This window comes from Erithacus rubecula (genome assembly GCF_903797595.1).
Source record: "Erithacus rubecula genome assembly, chromosome: 2".
NCBI lineage: Eukaryota > Metazoa > Chordata > Aves > Passeriformes > Muscicapidae > Erithacus > Erithacus rubecula.
This window is the reverse complement of record NC_136685.1, coordinates 92,892,666-92,914,905: the sequence shown is the minus strand read 5'-3', so window position 1 is coordinate 92,914,905 and position 22,240 is coordinate 92,892,666. Positions and strand designations below refer to the sequence as shown.

The following is a 22,240-nucleotide window of genomic DNA, read 5'->3' as shown; positions in this document are numbered from 1 at the left end:
GTAATGATGTTGAATTTCCTTTGCAAACACTGAGATGATAAGAAATCCCAGGCACTTGTGTTACTTTGGTATGGTTTTGATTATGATCATTTTGATTTTCCTCCTTTGTGAGGCAGCTAAAAAATGTGGAGAAAGAATAAGCTACTTAGTGGAGTTTGTGCTTTTGCTTTACAGTTGTCATTATAGACAGTTCTCTTTGCTTCCATATTGTAAACAATTCTCTGCTTCTAGAAGAGGTTTTTTGGGCTCCAGAAGAGATGGTGTACCCAAAATGGTCCTGGATTTTGTAGAAGGTGATGTTGAAAGAAATTAGAAGTACTTTTAGGACAGCATAGAGGAGTTGAGAGAAATCTATTTGTCAGCAAAGTCAAAAATTGCATAAAAAGGAGAAGTAGGAGACAGTGTGTCCCAACATTAAAAAATGACGTGCAGTGTGATGTTACTGGAGTGTGACTCTTGGCTTAAGGAGGTTCATACCATTCTTTGAGTATGCTGTAGGGCAAGTTTTGGAGCAGTTATCAAAATAGCTTCGAAATTCAATTTAAATTCCCCATCAAGACTTTAGTCCCTGCCCTCTGCTATTGATAAGTTACTATTTCAAGTTGCTTATCTCTTATTCTAATTCTCCATTATGGGACACTAGATTGCTGCAAGAAATGTATAATGCTTTGTTTTTCTGGAGGCTTTTATATTCCTGATATGCCTAAATCACACGTGGCACTGATGACCTCTTTTTTTAAACCATACTTTTTAGCCTAGAACTGAAATTACACCTCTTTGGCAACAGCATTCTGAGTGGTAGTATTCCTGTAATGCTTTCATGGAATTGCTGGGACTGATGTTATAAAACCCATGTTAAGAGGTTTTTCTGCTCTTTTTACTTTTTCCTCTAACAAAATGAATTTAATATGCCAAGTCCTGGAAGTAAGGAGGGAGAAAAGGTAGGTTATCACATTTAATGGAAAGATTATATAAATTGAATAAATATTATATGCAGTGAATGGAGAAGGAAGATGGGGAGGGATTGCAGTGTTTCTTACAAACTGGAAATATCAGGCTGTTTTTTATCTGGTGGTGATCATCAGTGTGAGGTGACCAAGAGCAGTGAAATACAGTGTGTGTCTGCTACCTGGGCATCTGCTTGTATCCTGGAGAGCATGTGCACAGCTAGTGGAGGAATTTCTTATCCCTCCTGCTGCTGGTATATAAGCAAACAGCGTGGGGTCTGCTGGCCTGCTGTATGGAGCCAACCACTGGGCTTGTAAATAATTGGGATATCTTTCATTTGGTTTTTCACATGTCAGAACATTGAAAAAAGTTGTCTCACCTGGAAGAACTGTAGAGTAATGGTGTAATAATTCCAAATTCAAATAAAGAGCTGGATTGGGAGTGCAATACAGGTTTGCCTGTCAGATGCAGGACAGCAGAGCACTACAGACAAGTTTGAACATAAATCATCTTTACTGTGTCATGTTTTATGCTTCACAAAGCTGTGTGGTAAGTTAATGGCACTGTATGTGGAAACCTCATTCTTTTGAAGAACTGAGTGTCTCTGGAAATGAAAATGCTTTATGTTTTAACTTTGGATTTAACATTTAGTGAGCCTTAAACTTTCATGTGAGCTTTAATAGGACAGGAACATCTTAAACTTCCCTATTATCCTTCTACTTAAGGAGGCTGGCAGTGTGTTTGAAACTAAGTAAACATTGACCAAATATGAGCATGAAAACAGTGAGGTGCCTGAGGTCTGATGAAAGCAAAGGAAACTGGTGATTGAGCTGGTGGTGTATTCATTAGAAAAGCAAATGTGGTTTGGTACACTTTATCTCCAGTCTGTCTCACCAGCTTGTCTAAGCATGTACATTTTCCTCCTTTTCCTCTTCAACCTGGTGAGTTTTGTGGACTAAACCTGTCATTTCTGTCTGATAACTGGGAGCTGTAAAGAGTGTGTACAAACACAAGATACTTGGTTTCGCCCAGAAACAACCAGTGTTTCTACTAAAATTAGTATTAGAAATTTCTAGGCCTTCAGGGTTTTTTTTTTAATACTATTTTTTTTCACCCACAGAATATTTGTTGATAGAATAGCAGGCTTGATTATATTTTTTAAATAAAACAACCAAAAATTGTATAAGTGAAAGGAACGTGGTGAAGTAACAGCACTTAATTCAGGGTGTTGAAGTGATTCCTAAATATTGGAAATTATTATTTTCTATAATCCTGAAAACAACCCCAAAGGAAAACCAGTTAACACAGAACTACAAAAAAAAAAAAAAAAACAACCAAACCCAAACCTCAGGCAGTGTCAGTTTGTTACTGTTATGTTATGCAGCTACACAAACAATCCCTGTCAACACCTATATAGGCAGTGTGAGAACTTGTTGAGTTGTCCTCTTGTGTTCTGTGCTGTCTTGCAGTCTTAAATATGTGAATAGTTGATTTGGGGCCCTTTTATTGATATATTATTTCACTGGAAAGCCTGTCTAATGCAGGGTTTGAAGGATGATGACAAGAGAGCAGGTGAAAACGAGACCAGTTGCAGTGGGGATCTGAGGAATGAGATAGGAACATACTTGGAACCCCATCAGGCAGGGAGGAAATTCATTGATAGGTTAATTGCTGCATTGTTGTTGAAAAACCAACAAAAGAAATTGAGTAATGAAACATTACTTAGAGCTATGTTTCTGAAGGGCATAGTAGAATGGTTTCTACTGTTCTGTTTAGGCTCAAACGTTTTCTGAAACTTCAGTCAACCTTTTTCCCCTGACTGCTGCTTTCTGTCATGTCAGAGGATGAAGTTTTTGCTGCTGCAGCAGAAGTACCTGGAATACCTGGAGGATGGCAAGGTCCTGGAGGCACTTCAGGTTCTACGCTGTGAACTGACGCCTCTGAAATATAATACAGAACGCATTCATGTCCTCAGTGGGTAAGTGCTTGGGCTTTGAGAGCTCTTGCAGAGAAGTGTTTTAAGGAATTCTGTAGCTTCTGATAGCTGATGTTGTGAAGACTCAAGCTGTTTTAAAGCTACTATCCTGGTGAATAATAAGCTGTACCAAGATGTGATAAAGTGTTGTTCAGTAGACAGTAGATGCTTGAAAATAACCTTATGATGATTTTAATACTGCTAGAACCCAAATTAATACACGGGTATGCTCATCTGTTCTTGAGAATTATTAGCCAGTTACCTTATAATTTAATTGAGTATAATCTGGTTTGTTCTTAGATGAAAATAAGACATTTCTACCTTCCTAAATTTGCATGTGTTTTGTTTTCTTTTTGTATGGACAATTCGCAGACATTTGTTCAGAAGATGTGCATTTGTGAGAAATAGTTTCCTGCCTTTTTCTCTGTTGGTCTCAAGATTAAGTTACCTGTTCCCAATTGATTAAAAGTGTTATGATCTGTATCATGCTTAAAAGTGAAAAGAACTATTCCAAAAAGACTTGGTCTGTTGGTGTATGTGCACTTTTGAAACAGGTACCTGATGTGTAGCCATGCAGAAGACTTGCGTGCAAAAGCAGAGTGGGAAGGGAAAGGAACAGCTTCCAGATCTAAACTTTTGGACAAACTCCAGAGTAAGATGTTCAAGTGTTTAGAATTTCTTCTCACCTCTGTTAAATCCAGTATAACTTGCACATCCCAGGGAATTGACTGTGTTTGCTGGTTGGTTGCTTTTTTTTTTTTTTTTTTTTTTTTTTTTTTTTTTTTTTTTTTTTCTTGGTTCATGGGGATACCTTTAGGTGCCTTTGCCCTTTGGTCTTCTGTACCTAACCTTTTGCTGTCTCTGATAAACTGTTTGTAATAAGAGCTGTTACTTCTTAGCTCTACTGCTTGCAGTAGTGATACAACTTGGTGATTAAATGCGTGGTTTAGGGAGGGGTGTGTGTGTTGTAAATGCTAGCCACAGTGACTGGTGGATACAAAGTGTGGCCTATAACCAGTAGTGATACTGGTACTGATTGATAGTGGTCTCATACTTTGCTCTGAATTACGATTTCTCCTCTCTTGTGGCTGTTGTAATACTCTGTACTAGAGTCATAAAACCCATGGTGTTCTTTATTTTCATAGTGCTGATAGAGAATTACTTAAAGGAGCACAGCTGATGGTGTTGTTATACAGCATTATAGATTTTGTTAAATACTGAGTTTTGAGTTAGCTTGTGTAAATGGTGTTTGTTGGCCAGGACAATGTACTCTGTAACAACAAATGCCTTGCATACAGCTCTGCTTTCCAGAAGTTCATGCTTCTAATTCCAGGTGTATAGCTGTAAATTCAACAGGCTGTGTGCTATTATTTACTAAGGTCTCTTCCAAAACCACTCCAATCGAAGTATGCTCTTACTTGACACTTGCTTTTGGTAAGTCTTTTACTTCTCAATTTGTTTGTTTTTTTTCTTCCTGACTCCTCTGAAGCCTACCTACCCCCATCAGTGATGCTTCCTCCGAGGCGTTTACAGAACCTGCTGCGCCAGGCTGTGGAACTCCAACGGGACCGGTGCCTATATCACAACACCAAACTAGACAGCAATCTAGATTCTGTCTCGCTGCTAATAGATCACGTTTGTAGTAGGTAAGAGCCCTTCCTCACTTCTGAGATGGCCACTCTCTCATGGTCTTTTAAAATAATCTGATTGTTAGCAGAAATGTGGAAACTGTTCTGAGCTGGTTGAACAGGATTTTGCTGGGAAAAAAAACAGTTCTCGCTAAATGAGCAATGGAGGTGGGGAGTAAAGATGGTGTGTAGAGGAGGTTTTGGTGTCTGGATGTGGGGTGATGGGATCAGACTCAAGCTTAAAAATTTTAATCAGATTGGTGTAAAAAAATTACTGCTGTGCTTATCCATAGCTATTTATTTCTTATAATTTTGGATAGCCAGTCTGTTTGTTCATCAACATAGGATTGTTGTGATTTTTCACTGGAGAATCAGTGGTGTATTGCTTATACAGACTCTGTCTTCAAGTTTACTGGAATGCAGAAAGCATGCTTCAGCAGGCTTCCATGAACTCAATTTTCACCTGTAATTTTTAAGAATGGACACAGGTATTAGACACAAAGGTTAAAATAGAGGAGAAATGTGCAGTGGATTTTTCTGAGTTAACGTAATATATAACATGAATAATATAAAGAACTGTTTTCTCAGATTTATAAGGTGGTAAGAATTGAGTGTTTCTTATGCCTTTGCATTGGCTCTTTAGACTGGATAATATTTTTTTTGTGACAAAATGGAGGCTGCTTCTGAACCTTCAAAATGCAATACTCTTAAATAGACATGAAACAGGAAGATGTTAGTTTTTAACAAATGGCTGACTTGAGCAGTTTTTCTTCATCCAGCAAAACTTGGCTAAGGACCTAAAAACTCAGTGTAGCTTTTATGGAAAACTGCTGTGCTGTGCATGGTGGATTAAGATAATAAGGGCTAGAATGTAAGGACTGTATGAGATATCCTTATGTATTTGTCAATATGTCCTTATGTATTTGTCCTAACAAGCTAACACTTGGCTTTACAGGGGAATTGTTTTCAGTTAAGGTTAGCTCATCTAAGGAAGTTAATTAAGAACTGATAAACTTGCTTATAGAAATTTTCTGTACTCTGCTTTAAGTTGCATTCGTGGGTTACTTGAAATCAATTTTTAAAGATGCAGACTTCCATAGTACTTTGCTGTAGCCATCTTAAGGTTTGAAAATTACTGTCTTTGGCACTTGATGTATTCAAGTAGCCTTTTAGCTTACAGTTTTGCTGCATTGCATTGTTTCAGCAGCTGTGTGTGTGTGCAGACATTTGAATGTTGCCCATTTTAAGAGCTGTTGGAAATTATCATATACTGATATTGTGGCTTCCCTCCTTCATAAGTGAGTCTTAAAATCAGACTGCCTAGAAGAGATTTAACCTTTAAGCAAGTCCATGAGTAGTACTGGCTGTTGTGCAACAGGTTTGATATTACTAATCAAATCCCAAGGAGCATTCAAGATCACTGTGAAGAGCTTGTTTTACTGAAGCCAGGCTACAGACAGACAGATAGAAAAAATGCTACATGCAACAAACCTGGGTTTGAATTTGCCCCATCTTAATCTGTTTGCTGACATAAAAATTTAGCCATAATTTGGGTTTTTGGTTTGTTGGTTCCTTTTTTTCTGCTAAAGTAGTACTTCCTAAACTCACATGTTTGCTGTGTGTATGCATACATAGATACACATGGCTACTGCAATTTAAAAAAAAACACAACAAAAAAAGTACCTAAAAGTCCACCTGAAAAGAAAGGCTTCCATTCTGTCCCCATGCTGTTGTAGCTGCCTGTTGCAGGGGTGTGAGTGCAGTTTGTGGTGTGCTGTATGTGCTGCCATGCTTGGACATAGTGAGGTGAGTTAGTGGAAGCCAAATTTTGATGAAGGTGACAGAAGTAACAGTAGCCTAACAGCTTAGACAGTTTAACTCCTGTGCTGTTTAATTGGTGGAACTACTGTTCAGTTTGCCCTTTTTAGTTGGAACCTAATCCCTTTTGGACTTAGGGCAATATTTTGGTTAAGCATGCTTGAATTGCACTATAAGGCAAAATGTTTAAGGAAAAACTCACTTGATGAGACTGGGAGAATGTGAGTGAGGCACTGCTGGGAGTGAAGGTGAAGGATTTGATCTTATCATGCCAGAGATTTTGATAGTAGAGAATTGATGCTCTTGGGGATCATGATTTTTGGTTTTGAGAGTCTTTGGCCTAGTTGGGTGTGTTGAGGTTTTTTTGTCCATTTGCTTTTTTGATTTTCTTTGTTGAGGAATGAATCTCTTGTTGTAGGTACAGGGAATAAAAAGGCAGCTATTTAGTGTTTTATTCTATATTTTTGAACTTGTGCAAATACAACAACAGGCAATTTTATTAGATGCTTTATCTCAGTAAGTTAATGGCATAATTCAAGTGTTTTGTGCTGCACAGAACAATTTGTAATGAAACACTTCAAATAAGATGAAGAAAAACCTCTGAGCTTCAGTACTATCTAATTACCAAAACTAGAAGCTGTTAAGACAACTGGTTCTGGTTTCTTGTTTCAAGACTGCTGCTATTTTCTTCCACAGCCAGGTTATTTAATGTGGTTTTGCTATCTGTGAAGTCAAACTTGTTGAGTTCTGTTTCACTAGTGAAGTGGAACAGTTTTGTGGCAGCACCCTGATCCAACTGAGTTGTAAGCAGCATAATTCAGTGTTGGGATGTGTTTGCAGCAGCCCTAATAACTGTGTGTCACCTCTTTTAGGAACCTGAAAGTATCTTACTCTGAGAACTGTGTGCTCTAGCATTATCCTGCTTGTTTTCATGTCTACAAAACCTTGGCTGCTTTTCTTAAGCTTTAAGATGGAAGAGCTATTGTTCCATAGAGTACCATTTTGAAATGGAATGTGCTGAAAAGACTTTCCTGGGACACAGCATGCCCCTTGTACTTTGTGTAAATTATGGATGCAGCCTTACCTCCTAGGGCTGGTTGCTGCTCTGAGCAAAACCATTAATTTATAACATTATGGCTAAATAATAATGAAACACTGCTGCTGTAGGTGCACATCTCTGTGTAAGGGCTTGCCTGCTGCCCTCTAGACTTGAAGGAAAACAGTGTCTTCTTTCATGAGTGGGCCTTTTTACCTTGGGTTCAGTGTTCTTCCAGGGGCAGCCAGGCAGTTCCTGGTCAGCTGAAAGTAGGAGCAGAACACACTTGTGTTTCTCTATAAACAAGTAAGTATGGACATACCCAGGGAAGCCAAATGTGTACATCTATATGTACATTTTAACCCTCTCTACCATGAGACAGAAAATGAGATTGTATGGTTGTTTAGTGCTGCTTGATAGTCTTTAAGCACAGACTGGGAAGCCTCTTCTGATAAAAGGACATGGACTGTGAGGGTACAGAACACTGTGTGAAGCAGGACTTTTTCTGGCTTTGGGGAACAAGTAGTTTTTTAGGTGTCTGTCAGCCTGGCTGCCACCAAACTGTATTTGCAAACATGAATGTGAAGGAAGTAAGTTTCCTGCTTAAATTAATGGGAGGGTTGTTTGACTTTTAAAATTTTTATTTTATTTCCTTTGGTGGGTGAGTTGTGATGTGGTTTTGTTGTTTCTCTGGGTTTTTTTTAAAGACAGCTTATCTCCAGTGATAAATACAACTATACATTCAAGGGCACTGTCATTTCCTCAGTACCACTGTGTCCCATCTGATTTGTGTTGCCCTGTTGCACTGGGTGCTGTAAAAGCAGCCTACAACTAAACCACTTCAGGATCTCTGCAGCTGAAGAAAAATGTCTGTGGTTAGAGACTATCTTTTAGTGCATCTGAGCAATGAACTTTGACTTCTTGCAGTATTACTTTGAAATAAAGAAATCTGCTGCAAAAGCCTACTTTTATTTTATCTTAGCTCTGAAATTCTTACTTGAGAGCTTGTAGGCAAGATTTAAATAAAATAAAACTTGTCTCCAGTTCTGACCTATCTGAATAATTTGACTGTTAGCCTTTTCTTTGTTGTAATAAATATTGTAGATAATAAATATTGGCTCTAGAGGAATGTTTGACTCTTCTTCAGTAGTTTATCATGTTATATGTTTGATAAACAGCATTTTACAAAATAGTTTAGATTTGAAAAGTTGAAAGCTCAATAGTATTTTGCTAGTTATAGTTAGGCTTTGTATGTGGTACTCTGCAAAGTAAAAATGACAAAACAAAGGCAAAGAAACATCTTATTTATTGCAAGGTCACATTCAGGAAAAGGAACTTTTATGTAAGAATCATTTCTTAACTAGATACAGCTAAGTGAGGTAGATACCTACAAAAACCTCATGAGTAAAAACATTGCAACTATGGATCAATGAGACCTACACTATAGTATTTTCTATACAGTAGAAAATTATATAGAAATAAACTGTTACACTCCTGGTGATGTCAGTTTAATTCCAAGTTACATGAAAGCATAACAAATTATGAGTGAAATAAGAAGTTCTGTGTTCTTATGGTTAATTATGGTGACTTGATGGTGTAAGCTTGTTGCCAGATAAAACACTTTGTTCTGTACTTACTTGAAACAGCTGTTAAGAGAGGGGCTTTCTGAGTTGACTGGTCTTGCATTTAAATAAGTTTTTTGTTTGATTTTTTTTTTTTTAATAGTGTGATTTAAAAAAAAATCTTACTGCTTTCTTACTAATCTGTGAATGCATCACTTTGTTTTCCCAGGAAACAGTTTCCATGCTATACCCAACAGATCCTAACGGAGCACTGTAATGAAGTGTGGTTCTGTAAATTCTCCAACGATGGCACTAAATTAGCAACAGGATCTAAGGACACAACTGTTATTATATGGCAGGTTGATCCAGTAAGTGTGCAAAGTGTGAAAATGTGTATGACTTGTCTTTCCCTTTCCTCTCAGCCTTCTCCTGTTAGGATGGTGTGATCCTTGTAGGACAGGCTGACATGGACTGTAGCCCTGTTACATCCTATTCCCTGGGATGCAGAAGTCTTGTCAGTCTTGTAGCTATAGGATGTTTTGTACATCTTTCCTACACATATCTATTAGTATATAAATAAAGAGGTTGATTAATCTAATCCTGTTTTGACTTGTAGAAGTAATTACAGAAGTATGTCCATGTATTTCATAATAACTGAAGACTGGGAATAAACTTGACCATATACACAAAGCATTTGAAGTTGCTAATGCTTGTGAAACACTATCAGAGATAAGATCCTTAGGGTTTTTAACCACACAGCTGCAGGCTGGTATGTGAGGTGGATAACAAAAGGTTTCTGCACTTCCATACTGCTGTTAGGTAGGATTTGAAAGCTGAGTTCCTTTTCTTTCATTTCAGGTTAGGAAGCTATACAATCTGAGTCCTTTTTTACTATTTAAATGATGGGAGGACTTTAAAACCCTGTTCTGTGTGCATAATTGTTATGTAGCCACAGAACTAACAGCAGACACCATGGCTTTTTTAGGCATAAGATTGCTGTGGTTTGTGTCTTACTGGGGCCAGTTGTGCTCTGGGCCAAGAGCTGCATAGCAGCAAAGCTGACTTCTGTTGTTTAGTTTGGAAACTATCTGTATTTTGTTTGTTGGTTTTGTTTTTGGTTTTAAGAGTAATTTAGATGAATTAAGGATCTAAAGTTATTTACTGTTAACTTGTCATTTGACTGTAGATGCACATCTTTTTTTCTATATAATTGGGTTTTAATACCCAACATCTTGATTAGCATATCTTGAATTGTTAATAGCTGCTTAGTAAAACCACATAAATGTTTTGTGAGTGTGTAGACTAATCCTTTTGACCAAGTGTTGCTAAAGAATAAAAATCTCAAAAAAATAAGTAGTGGGGAAACTTTTGTTGAGTTTTATTGGTTTGTCTCTTTTTTTGAGTGTTTTAAAAAAAATTGAAACCCTTTCAGGCAGGTGAATGTTTAAATAGCATTAGGCCACATCAAGTGATTCATTTTTGTATTTGCCAAAACATGCTTCTCACATTTCCTGTAGCAGTTGACAGTGTCTTTTGACCTATAAATTTAATCTGTTTTTCAAGGCTTTAGATATACAGAATTATTCTAATCTGTTTGCATAAACTACATGGAAGCAAATGTCCAGCAATGTCTAGGAAGTGGTGAGGGAGCCCTGTTATAAATGAACAGTGTTTGAATTTTACACACACTTTGTGTGTGAGAATCCATTTCTCCCTTTCTTCATCACCCTTCTTGAAGTGTGAGGACACTGCTGCAATGTGTTGTCTTAATTTTATACCTTGAATTTCTTATTCTTTTCTAAGACTCTGCCACATGTCTAGACTGTCTTAACCTATGCTTCTGTTGTCGTTTTTGTGTGCTAATTTCAAAGTTCTATCACAGACTCAGCAGCATTAAATAGTGCCTTGAGTTGACTAGATTTGTGTGGGATGCATTATTTGACTGTCAGGAAGTGTGGCAGAATCTCTGTGGAGCACAAAGGATGAGCACACTGTGCATCACCTTGTCTAACATGCATCTTCTTTGTTAAGAGTTCTCCTTTAACTGGCTCCTTAAAAATCCATTCTGCATTTTCTTAAAGCAGTTGACAGGTTTTTGGCATTTCAGCCAAGGCATTCAGATACTGCAGACTTGAGCTGATGCCTGAATAGTTGCTTGTCATACTCAACAAAAATTTGGGAAGCTGTATGTAAGGGATAGAAGTGCTGAGATTTCTTTTGGTGGTGTGTGGGAGGCAGGTTGACTACATTTGGGGATGTTTGCCTGAAATATCACTGACTGCTGTTTTAGAGCATGGTATAGCAGCTTTATGGAATTTGGAGGGAAGTATGAGAGCAGTATGGAAGATAGTAACAGCCACAGAGTGCTTCCTTTACAAGAGGAATATCTTATGTATCCTGTTTCTCATGAGTTTCAAATTCACTGAAGGGGCAGATACTTTAATCCTGTTGTAAAAAGAAATGTGTCTCTTTCAGACAAGCTCCAGGATGAGAGATGATGTCAGACATGACTCAGGTCCCTTGAAAATCACTTTAGCTATACACACAGGAATGTCTAATGCAGTCCAGGAATAATGATTAGAATGGAAAAGGGGTCTTGAGGAGGTCCATTCGTTTGCCCCTCTTTCTCTGCACTGTGAAGATTATTCTCAGCTCACTTTCTTTTGAGGAATTTATTTTTTCTAGCCAGCAGAACCCCCAGTGCTGCAGGCTGGCTGTGAGTCACCAAATCCCTCACAGCTGATCCCAGGAAACAATCCTTCATGTCACTCTTCCTCTGGTCTTTCTCTTTAGAATCAAGAAGTGCTCTGTTGATTAATACTGGGAAAAAAAAAAGAGAGAGAAGGGACAATTAGAGAAATCAAGCTAGATTTTCAAACTAGTCACTCTTTCTGGAAAGAAGTTGGAGATATAAGCATCTGCCATGCATGGAAAAAAAATGGAGGAGGGTGGGTAGAGGGAGGACAATTTGGCCCTTTCCAAGAGGCTTCAAAATAATTATTATCAGTGTTTTAACAGGCTCTGTCCTACTTATGTATATGTATGCTGTTACCAAGAATCAGTGCTAATACTGTACTGAGGCATGTTTCTGTATTTAGGAAGCCAGTGTGTGGTTGTTTCACAGTATCTAGATGTACTATTTATTTTTACAAGCTTCCTGAAAAGTTAAGTTCCTACAACGAGGCAGCAGTAAAACAGTTGTAATATAGAGATGATACAAGATACTGCATGTGCCAAGTATGCTTCATTCACTAAATCTGGCAGAAAACAGCTTGCTGTAGGCAACACTTCTGAAATAAGAACACCTCTCAAGGAAGTTTTAAAAATACTTTTTTGTAAATCTCCTTCCTTGAGCAGCACACACAAGATAAATGCAAATTTATAAAAATATTGGCACTTCAAGGTTTTTACTTCTAAGCAGCTCTGAAGGTTCTGGTTCTCTGTTTAACTGTACCAGGTTTCCAACATGTCTTTACTTTTAAGAAAACAATTCTATCAAATACAGATAATACTACTTTTGTATTCCAGCAGGTGTAGAAAGATTTGGCACTACAGAAATCTTCTGTACTAAGCAAGTGTAATGTAATGTAAAGCTTTGTACACAGTGGCATTTCTTGAGTTCTGTGTTCAGAATCACAGAAGATTAGAACAAAAATACTTATAAGTGTTCTTGCTTTCATTTTCTGGCCCTGTAAATTAGCAAACCTGTCATACTGTAGAGGGATGCTGTGGAGATATGAAAAGTGGTAGGATTTCATTTGCATTGTCTCTCTTGTTCCAGGACACTCACCAGCTAAAACTACTTAAGACGTTAGAAGGTCACGCGTACGGGGTTTCCTACATTGCCTGGAGTCCAGATGACAACTACCTTGTTGCCTGTGGCCCAGATGATTGTTCTGAGCTTTGGCTCTGGAATGTACAAGTAAGTGGTGGCTAAAAGTGAAAAAGAAAACTTTGTGGTCAGCTTGCTGCTTTTATTTCAATATCTAAATACTTCAGGTGTGAAAGAAGTAATTGCTGCAAACTCGTGCCAAGGTGGGAATGTAAAGAAGAGATGCTGATCTTGCTGTTCTCTCAGTTTGAAAAAATAATTATGGCAGCCTGAAAATGCTCTTTGCACTTTGGACAGAACTGAAATTGGACTTCAAGTCTTAAGTGTCTGGGATTGTGCAGCAATTCTGATGTGCTGTTCATTTGTGAGAAGGGATGGCATTAATGTGTAGGTTGTCAGAAAGCTCCTGAAGAAAAGGACAGCAAATGAATCAAGAGAGGCTGAGGGCATTATTATCATTGAAGGGAATTGCTCATTGATGATTTTAACAAGTAGCAAAAGTAAAAGATGAAAACTATTTTACTTCCTGTAACCCTCCCAGTGATGTTAAAGAGGCTTCAATCTATGATTTCAGAGCTTCATCTTTCTGTCAGGCACTTGGGCATTTTGCCATTCCCTCTGAATTTGAAAATCACTTTCTGCTGTTGAATTTTATGGGCACTTGAGTTGATATAAAAGCTTCCCTTGCCTTGGTTGAGAGCTGTATAAACTTCCTTGTGCTGTCTTGGACTCTGAACTAATTTAGTTTCCTAAAACAAAAACACTCCCTTTCTTCACCCTTGGAACACTTTTCTTCTGTTTAATTGACTAAATTGGCTCAGTGAAGAGCTCTACTGACAATGCCACTCATTGGTGTTCTGTCTTGTGAAACGGTGGCTTTATATGCTTGGCATGAAAGCTACATTTTGGCATGGAGAACTTCAGCTCAGGGAGGAAAACATTCTAACTACTGTTATATTCCTAACTTCTTACTAAAATGTATTTTGTCACCTCTTTTCTTCTAATCTTTCCCTCCCTTCTTTCTTTGAGTTTTTTGATTTTTTTTCGTTTGGTAGTTCTTTCACTCTCTTGGCTCGTTCATGTAGTTTCTTTTCATTCCACTCAAAATCTTTTAGTTGTCTAGCACACCAGCTATCCCTTCTCTCTTGATTTGAGAGACAAAGAAATTGTCCCAAATCAAGTCCAGATTCACTGGATATGCCAAAGTAGTCCTGCCTTTTCATTGCATTATTCATAAATATGTGATGCTTTTTAATAAACCTGTTGAAATACATACACTTCCAAACACTATTCGTGTCAGATAAAATTACCAGTGCCTTTTTGGGAAAAGTTCTGGTATAAGGCCCTGCTGCCTTTGTTTATTTTCCAGACTGGGGAGCTGAGGACAAAGATGAGCCAGTCTCATGAAGACAGTTTAACAAGCGTGGCCTGGAATCCTGATGGGAAGCGTTTTGTAACAGGAGGGCAGCGTGGACAGTTCTATCAGTGTGTAAGTTCTCTCCATCTCTCCCTTTGAAACCAAAGCAAGAGATTAAAGTTTGTTTGATGCATTTCAGGTTTTGTGTGTGTGTGTACACTAAAGTTTCTGATTCTTTGTAATTCAAAGAAGCAATACATTAATGCAAGTATTTCAGCAATATTTTTGTATGGAGCAGTATGAAGGGTTTCAGCATCTTTAGTCTGCCTCAAGGAGGATTTGTGGTCTAGAATTTTTTTTTGTTAGCTACTTCAGAAAAAAAAACACTAATAAAAAGCAGTATCTTTGTCCACAAGTTTTTTTTTTATTCCAGAGTTGTGACTACATCTTTCTTAGATTTTGCATGTTGTCTTTGCTTAGTGAGAACTGAAATGTGAAACCCTCATTACTTAACTGGTATTGGTTTGGGGTGGTGGTTACAGTTCCACCATATTATTGGTTGTTTTTCCAACTGATTCCCAGAGCAGTAATGTAGTATGCAGACCTCACTGTGAAGGTCTGCTCAGTGATGAGGTGCAGGTGGCATGTGTCATGCACAAGAAAACAAGTAACAGAAGGGCTTTGCTGCTCTCCAAGGCAGATTCCTACAAAAGCCCTTGGTTAAGACGACCAACTCCTAATTCATTAAGCCCTCCTTTGTAAAGGGTAAGATTGCTTTCTGTAGCAATTGTCTGAATAGAAAGTGAAAAATACTTTTGTGTCACAGCTCCTCAGAAACCTGAGACTAATGGTTGAATGTTTTTGTTTTGTTTTTTTTTTAACTTCTGCTCAGGATTTAGATGGTAATCTGCTTGACTCCTGGGAAGGGGTGAGAGTACAATGCCTTTGGTGCTTGAGTGATGGGAAAACTGTTCTAGCGTCGGACACACACCAGCGAATTCGGGGTTATAACTTCGAGGATCTCACAGACAGGAACATGTAACTGCCTCTTCTTTTTGTCCTGAATCCCTGCTTCTTAGTACCAGAGGAAAATTGAGGAAGAGTGTGGAGGACAGGATGGGAAATTATATACTCAATATTAAAAGACGGAACAAGAATTAGTGAGCAAGTTTCAGCAAGCAGCATTAGATCAAGTATTAGAAATAATTTCATAAACACTAGAGTCGGTTTCTGGTGATGTTTTGGAATTTGTCATCACGAGTACTTACAGTCCTCTCAATTCCTGCCACATTTTAGTAGATTCTGCCTTGAATTTAGGAGTTGAGGTCTGAAGTCCCTTTTGGTCTTGGTGTTTGGCCTAAATATAAACAAGCATTGCAGACCTGCCTTCTCTTGATGTATAGAGTCATACCTAATTTCAGATTTGTAACTGTTTTTGCCTAAGAATACTGCAGAGACAGAATATGCCTGTTGTCTCTTGGTGTTGCATAATTATCTGGTTATCTTGACTCTCATGTCTTATCATTTCAGAGTACAAGAGGATCATCCTATTATGTCGTTTACTATTTCAAAAAATGGCCGTTTAGCTTTGTTAAATGTAGCAACTCAGGTGAGTTGGGGATGGTGAAAGGAAATGAAAATAGATCTGCTTGCAACTGCTACCTGTTTGTAAATATTTAGATGCGACCTGGAATGTTTGATATTAAAAAGTTGTGTATTGTGTAATATGAAGGCCTTAATGGTCATAAATATAGCATGGAATTCTCTAATAAGAAGGTAATCTTATTATTGAGACCTGATTTTTTAAATTTTTTTTTTTTACTGATTTATAGTCAGGAGTTTTATATTGGGAAATATATACTATTAAATATTATTATCTGGCTGCTGCATTGAGAAGCCAGGTACAGCAAGAACTGTGGTGTTTTACATGTCTGGGGGCATAGATTTTATGTATCTATTTCTTCTTTAGAAACAGTGGGTAAGAATAAAGCTTTCAGAATGGAAGGGACCTAAGGGTGAAAGTCAGGATTAGTAATTTGATGCTTCTTTACTCTTTTCACCTACTAACAGTACCAAAGTTGGCTCTAAAGTTGTGCACTTCCATGTGTATTTTTTTTCATTGTTCAGAAAAATGCCATTAATAATATTTAATGATAAGATGACATTCTTTGTATTTCTTATTTCCAGGGAGTTCACTTATGGGACTTACAAGACAGAGTTTTAGTGAGAAAGTATCAAGGTGTTACACAAGGATTTTACACAATTCACTCGTGTTTTGGAGGTCATAATGAAGATTTCATTGCGAGTGGCAGTGAAGGTAACACCACTTCTCCTTAGCAGAAAACTGGGACACTGTATCCTTCCTATACCTTCATCTTATAGATGCTAGTTGCTAACAACAACATTATAAAAGCAAACCAACTGGCTCATGAAGTAAATTTGAGGTGTGCTGAGATTGTGGTATACTTCAAGAAGTAATTGTGGGCTGGCAGGAAGAATCTTCTGAGAGGATGGCAGAGGTAGAATGCATTAATTACTCTTTTGTGTTCCTCCTCTAAAGCAAAAGCATCTGCACAGTTTTAATTAGAAGTGGGTGGGGTGTTCTTGAGTATTTTTCTTTTTGTGGTATGATATTTAGACTTCTAGTTTGAATAAAATTTACTTCTGGGGAATAACAGCTTCATTTGCCTGTTGAAGATACAGGTGTGGTGAGGTTATTTTGATTTCAGTAGAATCATTTTAATTACAGACAGAGTAGCCTCAAATTAGGCAGTTGTTGACGTAGTCTGGTAGAGTTTCTTGGTGATTAAAGGCTTTGTGGTACGTCTTTATTCAGCTGTCTGTGGCAAGAGTAGAAATTTGTTAAAGGCTGTGTGTTTAATTGGTTCAGTTTTGTCACTGGTGTAGTGCCACAACCTGCCATGGAGGTCACTTAAAATTCATGCTTATGCAGGGCTAAGAATTGCACTTGTAATATGTAAACAAATTACTATGAGTACTGTGTAACTCACAGTTCTTAGGAAACAAGGTTGGCAAAGGCATTTCCTGCTGTCTGTTTTTGGAAAATACTAAATATGTCTAAAATAAAACCAAGTTTTACCCTGAGACTATATCCAGTAGAGTATGACTGAAGGACAGCACCCTCCAGTCAAGTGTGAACCTCTTTTCATGTTTGGACAAGCTTCTTTGAGACCTGAGTGCCTGAAAGTTCAGGATTTGTTTAGCCATAACTATGTGGTTGTGTAGGTGTAGATACTGTCATGCACCACTCCTTTTTTCCCCAGTTTATTTGCTTTCTATTGTCTTCATTGTTTAAAAACCACTGTAGTTGAAACTGATGGTAAGGAACTGATGGTTCCTTAGATTTCAACTGTCTGAAGCTGTCACCTTTTTGTAAATGTGGCTACTGAGACTATTTTTAACAAACAAATAATAATAACAGGTCGTATTGTCGTAGCTGGCTTTAAAAAGTCATTGATCACTTTGTCATTACCTCTTAAAACATCTTGTCAGCTAGGTAGGGGTTTTTCTAACAATTGCATACATAGGAAGAAAACTGAGGTCTCTGTCTCAGAGAGGAATTGAATGCTGCCTTAATGTAGATATCTGGATTTTTCCAAAAACTGCTTGGTCTTTAGGCTTTGGTTATCTGACAGAGCAGAGGCCTGTGTGTGTGTGTCTAGTGTGTGAATTGTGTTGTTTGGTGAATGGCATGGATATGTAGTCTCCTTGAAATCCTAAGTGGAATGGAAGCACAGACAGAACATTTGCATCAACACAAGCACATGTAAAGGTGGCACCCTCAAATGAGCTGGTTCAGCACAAGACAAGGGAGTTACCACATGGGCAAAAGCCATGAGGCTTTTCTAGCAGGGAAGTCAGCAATGTTTTATGAGGGGCTGGGAGGAGGAATAGAGGAAGGAGGTTTATTTGCTGAGCCTTCAGAGTGACGTCTGTGTGAAAGCCATTCAGCCAGATCTAAATACTTTCATTTGATTTCTAGATCCCAATGCTAGGCTTTTGTGTGATACTAGCAGTAGATACTTGTCCAGTTTATGTGGCTCTATTTAGAATATTCCACAGGCATTCCTAGACAGGTAAACCCACAGACTTGTTACAGGCTGCTGGTCTTCAGCTGGGCCATCTCCCCTCTTCTTCTCAACACCCCCAATTTATTCTTAAATGTGGTTGGTTATAAAGAATGACTCTTCTCTAACCATTGCAGTGGAGTGTCTAACCAGTTGCCTATTCTATATCTCGTATGTTGCTAGAAGTAATTAAAATCTTCCCATCACAAAATAGGATGTGTAGGGTTTGTGTCTACTTTATATATACAAATTGATATCTTTAAATACCACACAATAATTGGTTGTCAAAGACAGTAATAGCTCACAATTTGAGCCATTAAGCTTTGCCCTCACTTGTTTGCTCTGTTTGCACTTTCATTAGTGTGTTACAGGTTTTTAGTATTAAGATATTTTTCATAAACTGTGGAGCTGTGATCTTATCTGGTACTCATCAACAGGAGGTGGTTATAATTATTCTTAGTACTCACGACATTCTAATTCATTTACTAATTTGAAAATAGAGTTATTTGAGGGGGGTGAGATCTGCCAGTGTGAGCAGTGTGGGAGTGCCGGGGCACGCGGGCGGTGCTGACGCTGCTGTCGGTGCTCGGTGCAGATCACAAGGTGTACATCTGGCACAAGCGCAGCGAGCTGCCCATCGCCGAGCTGACGGGCCACACGCGCACCGTCAACTGCGTCAGCTGGAACCCGCAGCTCCCGGCCATGATGGCCAGCGCCTCCGACGACGGCACCGTTAGGATATGGGGACCAGCGCCTTTCCTAGACAGCCAGGATATCGAAGGTAAAATGAACGCCTGTCTGAAAGAGCAGGCGCTGCTTTGGGCCTTTTTACTGCTTCTCTTGGTTTTATCTGAGTTATCGTAGAATACAAAAGACACAACCAATGTTTCCACCATTATTCTGACATGGCCCTCTAGAAAAACTGTCACTAAGACCTTAGGATTGTATTAACTTACTCCATAAAAACTTTGCTTTCAGTGCTTAGGTTTAGTAATGTGCAATGTTATTAAAATTTAAACAGTGTGTTGTAACCACACTGCAGATTGAGTAATGGTATTGTGATGGTTAAAAAAGGAATTTCCAATGTCTAGAGAGTGTATAGTTTTACTGGAAAAAATCTGCACAAAATTGAATCTTTACTAACCATCAGTAACCATATGTGTCTAGGGGAGAGAGACAATTATTTTTTTTGCTGCCAAAATGCACCCAGGTGTTCCCAGCCCTTCTTGCCTCCCCCAGGATTGTTAAAGGAGATGACTACTTGGGAGTTATTGTGCACTTTATATGTTTCTGTCATTATGTATTCAGTCTTGCAGTAAGAATTTACAGGGAACATTAAAATGATATATAGTATATCCTGTTGCCACAGGACCTCATGGATGTGACTTCAAGGGGAACCTGGGAAAAATAATCAAAGAGAAATCCATTAAGTGCTGGTAGATAAGTAAACACCTCTGGTTAAGAATGTTCCTTAGGTAAAAATGACTGAAAGTTGGAAGGCTGTCAGGAGGAAGAATTACCTCCTCTCCCTGCTCCAGTGCTTTGATATATCTGCTTCTAGTCTTGGACTAGGTGGACCAGCATGGCTAATCCGTAACACCCGGAATGCCCCCATAAGGAGTCAGAGCCTGTCCTCCAGCTGGTTTTACTCATGGCTTTGTTGTTTGGTTTTCTCCATTGAGCTGCTTGCTCACTCTTTCTTAGTTCCTCCAGAAAATGAACCAGTAAGTGCCATCAAAACCAAACCAACCGCAAATGGATTTCTCACAGCAGTGCTTTCACAAGAGGTGTGGGTGCATGGAATAATGCCTAACCACTTAGGAATCCTGAATGGGTGACAAGACAGCTCTGTAATTAGCACACTTCCCGTGAACCTCTATGTCAATGTGTGTTACTTCTTTTTGGACCAGGTGCTTTTGGAGTACCCACACCTAACATGCTAAAATAATTCCTAGATTGTTATGAATAATATTATCTAAAATAAGTGATTTTAAGCATGGAATTTAGCTACAGTATAAGATCCATTAACTAGTGCATGTTCAGTTAAAATTTATGTAAATACACTGTATTAATGATGAACTGTTGCTAAGATCTTCAAGCTGTGATTTCTTTCTTTCTCTCTGTTTTTGTTTTTGCTCAGAGGAATGCAGTAGCATGGATAGTTGATGGCGAATTTGGAGCAGACGACTTCAGTTTAACTTAATTAGTCGTATTTTAAATGGCTTGGGATTTGGTGCAAACAAACATGATTGATAGCTGGACAGACATGCTCGTCATGAAAAAAGAACCATTTCTGAAGCCCGGTTGGGGCCAAACATTTGCCACCTTTGCTTCATAGTAACCAGTCGAGATGAAGCACGTCTTTAGAACTTTGTTGGACACCGTGTTGAAATTACCCCCCCATCGGTTGTGAAGAACTGTGCTACATTCAGGCTAACCATTGAACTCAGTATATATATTTTTCCCTCCTGCCTTTTTGTCTGGCAGGCTACTGTTCTTGTTGCTCTTCTGTGTAATGAAGTTTAAATGCTTGTTTGGAACACTTTATTTAACAGTTTAGAAGGCTTGATAGAAAGAGTGCTTTAGTCTGAAGAGTATACATTGGATAGGAAAGTATTTCCTTCTCTTGTTTCTCAAGTCTCTCTCCGCCTTACTTAGCTTGAGATCTTTGCAGCTTGGTTCATGGATTCTAGCCTTGCCCGTTGCGCAGTATATCTATCAATTGAGAGGATAAACCAATGAACTATGTCAAAAGCACTCTCAGTATCACATTTGACAAAAAGTTTTGTACTTTTCACATAGCTCGTTGCCCTGCAAAGGGGTTAACAGCACAATTTTTTAAAAATAAATTATTTATAGGATTAAAATGACTTCATTTGTATACATTTGGAATTAAAACAATGCAAGAAGTGTCGTGAAACACGGTATCACTGATGCTTTTCTGGAGTGTCCTGAGACCCAATCAAAAGCAGTGGCTGGAAGGAGATTTGTGTAGGCAGCGAAGCTTGTTTCAGATGGAAGAATTCACTATCCATCTTAACAGATAAGCTGTATTAGTTAGGGGAAAAAAGCATTCAGACTGCACCACCAGTCTAAGAGATGAAACAAGAAGAGGTCTTTTTGGTTTTTTAACTACATAAATATATGCAACAATGCTGGTGTAAAAGGTAGACTACACTTTGAGGGAAGAATGAGTTGCAAGTCCTTTCTTCACAAAGTCAACACTTTGTATAAGTAATTTACGTACAAATCATAATTAAACACTTGTATTATGATGGAATTTTTTTCTTCATTTGATAAACGAGGGTGGACAGATTATTTTATTGAGAATATGCTTTTAAGTTTGCAGATAAAAATGCCTCTCCCAGACTTTATTGCAAGCTGGGGCCATGAACATCTTGAGACATGTAGGAGTAGTTCCACTAATGTCCCATGTTAAAAAAAAAAAGAAGAGACATTTATAGTTTAAATATTTATTCTTTTTGACAAACAGATGGCCTGGCATCTCTGTGCTTCTGCACTACACACAAATCCATTATGGGATGGCACTGGATTCCCTTTTGCCACCTTGGGTGGAAAGGTAGTGTTGGTTCTGCTGCAAAGTAAAGAAGGAGCAGGGAAGGGCATGCCACCAGGAGTCATGTGAGCAGAAGTGTGGACTTCATCCTTTCATGAGATAATGATTTAGTGTCCTTATTAGTCACGTGTAGAAGAAGGGTGGGGGAAGGTGTGCTGGAATTCCTGGGAAGAGATGTGTAGCCACTATGATGAAAGGGAGTGTGGTGTTTCCCAGAAAAACAAAGGTTAGATTTATTTTTTTTTCTTTTAGATTCCAGACGTGTGTGTGTCTTGCCTTGTGTGCAAACTTAAACATGAGCTAAGATTCTGATATGTGGTTGAGACCAGCCCTGAATCTGACATATGAGTCTTCTAATACCTCCAAAACCAGGTAGGGACTTCATGTTCAGCCTTAAAACTAAGGTGAATGCTTTGATA

The 22,240-nt window shown here is 38.4% G+C and overlaps 1 protein-coding gene across 3 annotated transcripts in view; it reads left to right on the top strand.

Moving 5' to 3' along the window:
• WDR26 (WD repeat domain 26) overlaps window positions 1–21,695 on the top strand; it is a 28,101-nt gene extending 6,406 nt beyond the window's left edge. For 2 of the 3 annotated variants that reach the window (XM_079297775.1, XM_079297776.1), the window contains exons 4-14: window positions 2,790–2,926; window positions 3,478–3,575; window positions 4,413–4,569; window positions 9,197–9,335; window positions 12,749–12,889; window positions 14,169–14,288; window positions 15,049–15,194; window positions 15,687–15,765; window positions 16,344–16,473; window positions 18,840–19,025; window positions 20,385–21,695. In XM_079297775.1, the coding sequence (XP_079153901.1) occupies window positions 2,790–2,926; window positions 3,478–3,575; window positions 4,413–4,569; window positions 9,197–9,335; window positions 12,749–12,889; window positions 14,169–14,288; window positions 15,049–15,194; window positions 15,687–15,765; window positions 16,344–16,473; window positions 18,840–19,025; window positions 20,385–20,410 (1,359 nt within the window). In that variant the 3' untranslated portion in view covers window positions 20,411–21,695. Of the gene's footprint in view, window positions 1–2,789; window positions 2,927–3,477; window positions 3,576–4,412; window positions 4,570–9,196; window positions 9,336–12,748; window positions 12,890–14,168; window positions 14,289–15,048; window positions 15,195–15,686; window positions 15,766–16,343; window positions 16,474–18,839; window positions 19,026–19,805; window positions 19,969–20,384 lie in introns of all 3 variants that reach the window. The other variant, XR_013773262.1, reaches the window with a different exon arrangement.
• Window positions 21,696–22,240: the final 545 nt, after the last annotated feature.